The sequence below is a fragment of the Octopus bimaculoides genome, chromosome 6 (assembly GCF_001194135.2).
Source record: "Octopus bimaculoides isolate UCB-OBI-ISO-001 chromosome 6, ASM119413v2, whole genome shotgun sequence".
NCBI lineage: Eukaryota > Metazoa > Mollusca > Cephalopoda > Octopoda > Octopodidae > Octopus > Octopus bimaculoides.
In genome coordinates this window covers 70,727,288-70,729,989 of record NC_068986.1, presented here as the reverse complement: position 1 = coordinate 70,729,989, position 2,702 = coordinate 70,727,288, and the positions used below count along the sequence as shown (strand labels likewise).

General features: G+C 32.1%; 1 protein-coding gene across 1 annotated transcript in view; it reads right to left on the bottom strand.

Moving 5' to 3' along the window:
• LOC106878787 (di-N-acetylchitobiase) overlaps positions 1 to 590 on the bottom strand; it is a 67,744-nt gene extending 67,154 nt beyond the window's left edge. Inside the window, exon 1 of the mRNA XM_052968856.1 lies at positions 168 to 590. Coding sequence (XP_052824816.1) covers positions 168 to 332 — 165 coding nt within the window. The 5' untranslated portion in view covers positions 333 to 590. The remainder of the gene's footprint in view (positions 1 to 167) is intronic.
• Positions 591 to 2,702: the final 2,112 nt, after the last annotated feature.

Below are 2,702 nucleotides of genomic sequence, written 5' to 3'. Positions count from 1 at the left end.
TATGATATAGCGTTGGGTAGGATAGCATTCCTCAGAAAAAAAGTTTATCAAAATAACATAAATAATGATAGCTTAACACTCCATGTAATTCATCCAATGGTATAAACTGATTCAGAGTAAATGAATATAATAAATAAGAAAAGGAAATTAAATGATTAAGTACTAGCCTCCTTTCCTTCGTGTTTCAGATGAACTCCATCTGGTACGCGCTGACACTGGGTTTTCTCTTCACACGTACAATCCTCTAGGTTGTCGATACTATGACAGCATAATAGTATCGACACAAGTAAAATCACAGTCGGAATTATGCATTTACTAAAGGATATAGTCATATTGGTCGTTAATTAAAAGACTTAAAACTTGCTATTTACAAAAATTGTGATGTTATAAATCAATAACAGAAAGGCGATGTACGTTTGACCTTTTTCTTTTTCTTTCTTTTTTTCTTTTTTTTGTACAAATTATAAAGAAAAAAACTTTTTACACACTTCTCGACATCGAGCTACATGAGTGCAAATTGCCTACGCACAAAGAAATTGTCAGAGGGGTAGCAGCACGAGTCTTATAAAGTTATCGGAATAAGGCCATACTGTGACGTCATATCAGTTGACTAATGGCTGGGGCAGACACATTTTACCTACTCTTACTTCCGTGACTTTACTTTAATGTGTACATCTATAATTAGTTATTTAAAACTTGTTTCTGAGTATTAACAATACTTGCTCTTTGCTTAAATAAATCTAGAACTGTAGCGTTTTTGCTTTTGGAGATATTTAAGCAATTATGTTATACTTGATTTAATCCTACATTTCAAGATATACCTGTAATAGTCTAATTTTCCTACCTGAAGCAAAATGCGCCTTTCTTTTTGTTATTGATTTTTAAATAAGCCAAACACTTAATTGTCTTTTTTTTTTTTTTTTTTTTTTGACAAGTGTTACTTTGTATCTGGTGACAGCAGTAATACGATTGGCTATTAAATGTTAACTATTTATATTAACATCATTAAAAAAAAATTTTTATGAGCAAGCAATATCCATTCGATTATGAATCAGCCGTCTGTGAACAAAAACGCAAAAAAAATTATAAACTATAAACTCAATAAATATACATTCAATAATAATTTGTCAACAAATTCATGATAGACATATTTATATAGGCATATAGGGGGATTTAAAAACAGAATCTCGGCTAGTATACAGGTATCTGTTCCTCAAAGCTCTAGTCTAAGAATCACGAGTGAAACAATTGCAAAGAATTTCTAAATAGATTTTCTAAAGGAATTTCTGACTGCCAATAAACAGAATCAAAAGATTCTAGATTGAACACTTGGTTATGGGCAATCAGCAGTTCCCCTAGGAAATCTATTCTGAAATTCTTTATAATTGTTTCACAAGTGATTCAGAGACAAGAGATGTGGAGAATACACGTGTGTGTGTGTGTGCACGCGCGCGCACACTCACACACACACATGCACATATTTATGTTGATAGTTGTATTAGTATATTTAAGTTAACATTAAAAATCAATGGATATTTAATGTTTAAGTGCCAGTCTATTAAATGATTGATAATGTACTTCAGTATAATTTTTCACTGAAAAAGTTGCAGGGAAGGGGGGGGATATGAAACTGAAGAAGTTGAAGCTGATATAAATATGCCCATGAATAGAAAATTTAAGTACAAATGTGGAATTCCACATCTGAATAATTTCGATCTAAAGTCCCCACATATTCATATGTAAAATCAAATTGTGTCCCATTCCCGAAAAAGGCAATTATCAGCCTGTTGCACTCAATTCTAATATTTCCATGGTAATGGAAGCAGCCATTAACAAATAATCTTCTGACACCTTATAAGACATTGTCAATGCATCTCTCTCTCTCTCTCTCTCTCTCTCTCTCTCTCTCTCTCCTCTATCTATCTATCTTTGATTAATGACTACCAGGACAGCTTTCTTAGAGCCAGATCCACTGGTAACCAAGACTCCTCTGTCACAACCACCACCACCACCACCACCCCAAGTGGGCTCTTGCCTTGGATGAATGCAGTGGAAACAGTCTTACTCTCAACATCAAGAAAGCTTTCATCCATGTCTATCACACGAATCTCCTATCAGAACTTCCTGCCTATGGACTCTACCTGTCTCACAGCTCTTACATATACATAATTAAGAGAAGAAAATGGAGCATTAATGGTTAATAATTAATTTATTAACATATTGATAATCATTCCTACAATTGTTTCAATTTATACTCAATTAATAAATTACAAATTTATGTAATAAATTTGCATTTTTAAGTTGTGGGAAATATTAGATGTTAAGGAATTACATTGTGAACAATTTGTTCTTTCCAACAAAAAGTCTGTTAGAAAGAACAAATTGTTCACCATGTAAGTCTTTAATGTTTAATATTTCCCTGATGATATTTTGCTCACAACTTAAAAATGCAAATTTATTACATAAATTTGTAATTTATTGAGTATTAATTGAAACAATTGTAGGAATGATTATCAATATGTTAATAAATTAATTTATATATTTGTTGTGCAAGATTTTTGATGTGAAATCGTGTGTTGAAACAGATGTTGTTGTACTTGGGGATGGTCATATTGCCAGTTTAGCCAATAAAAACACACGCACTGTATATTTGGTGTTAATTTGCTTCAGCTTTATATTACATTAATCCTATTTTGGCCAGG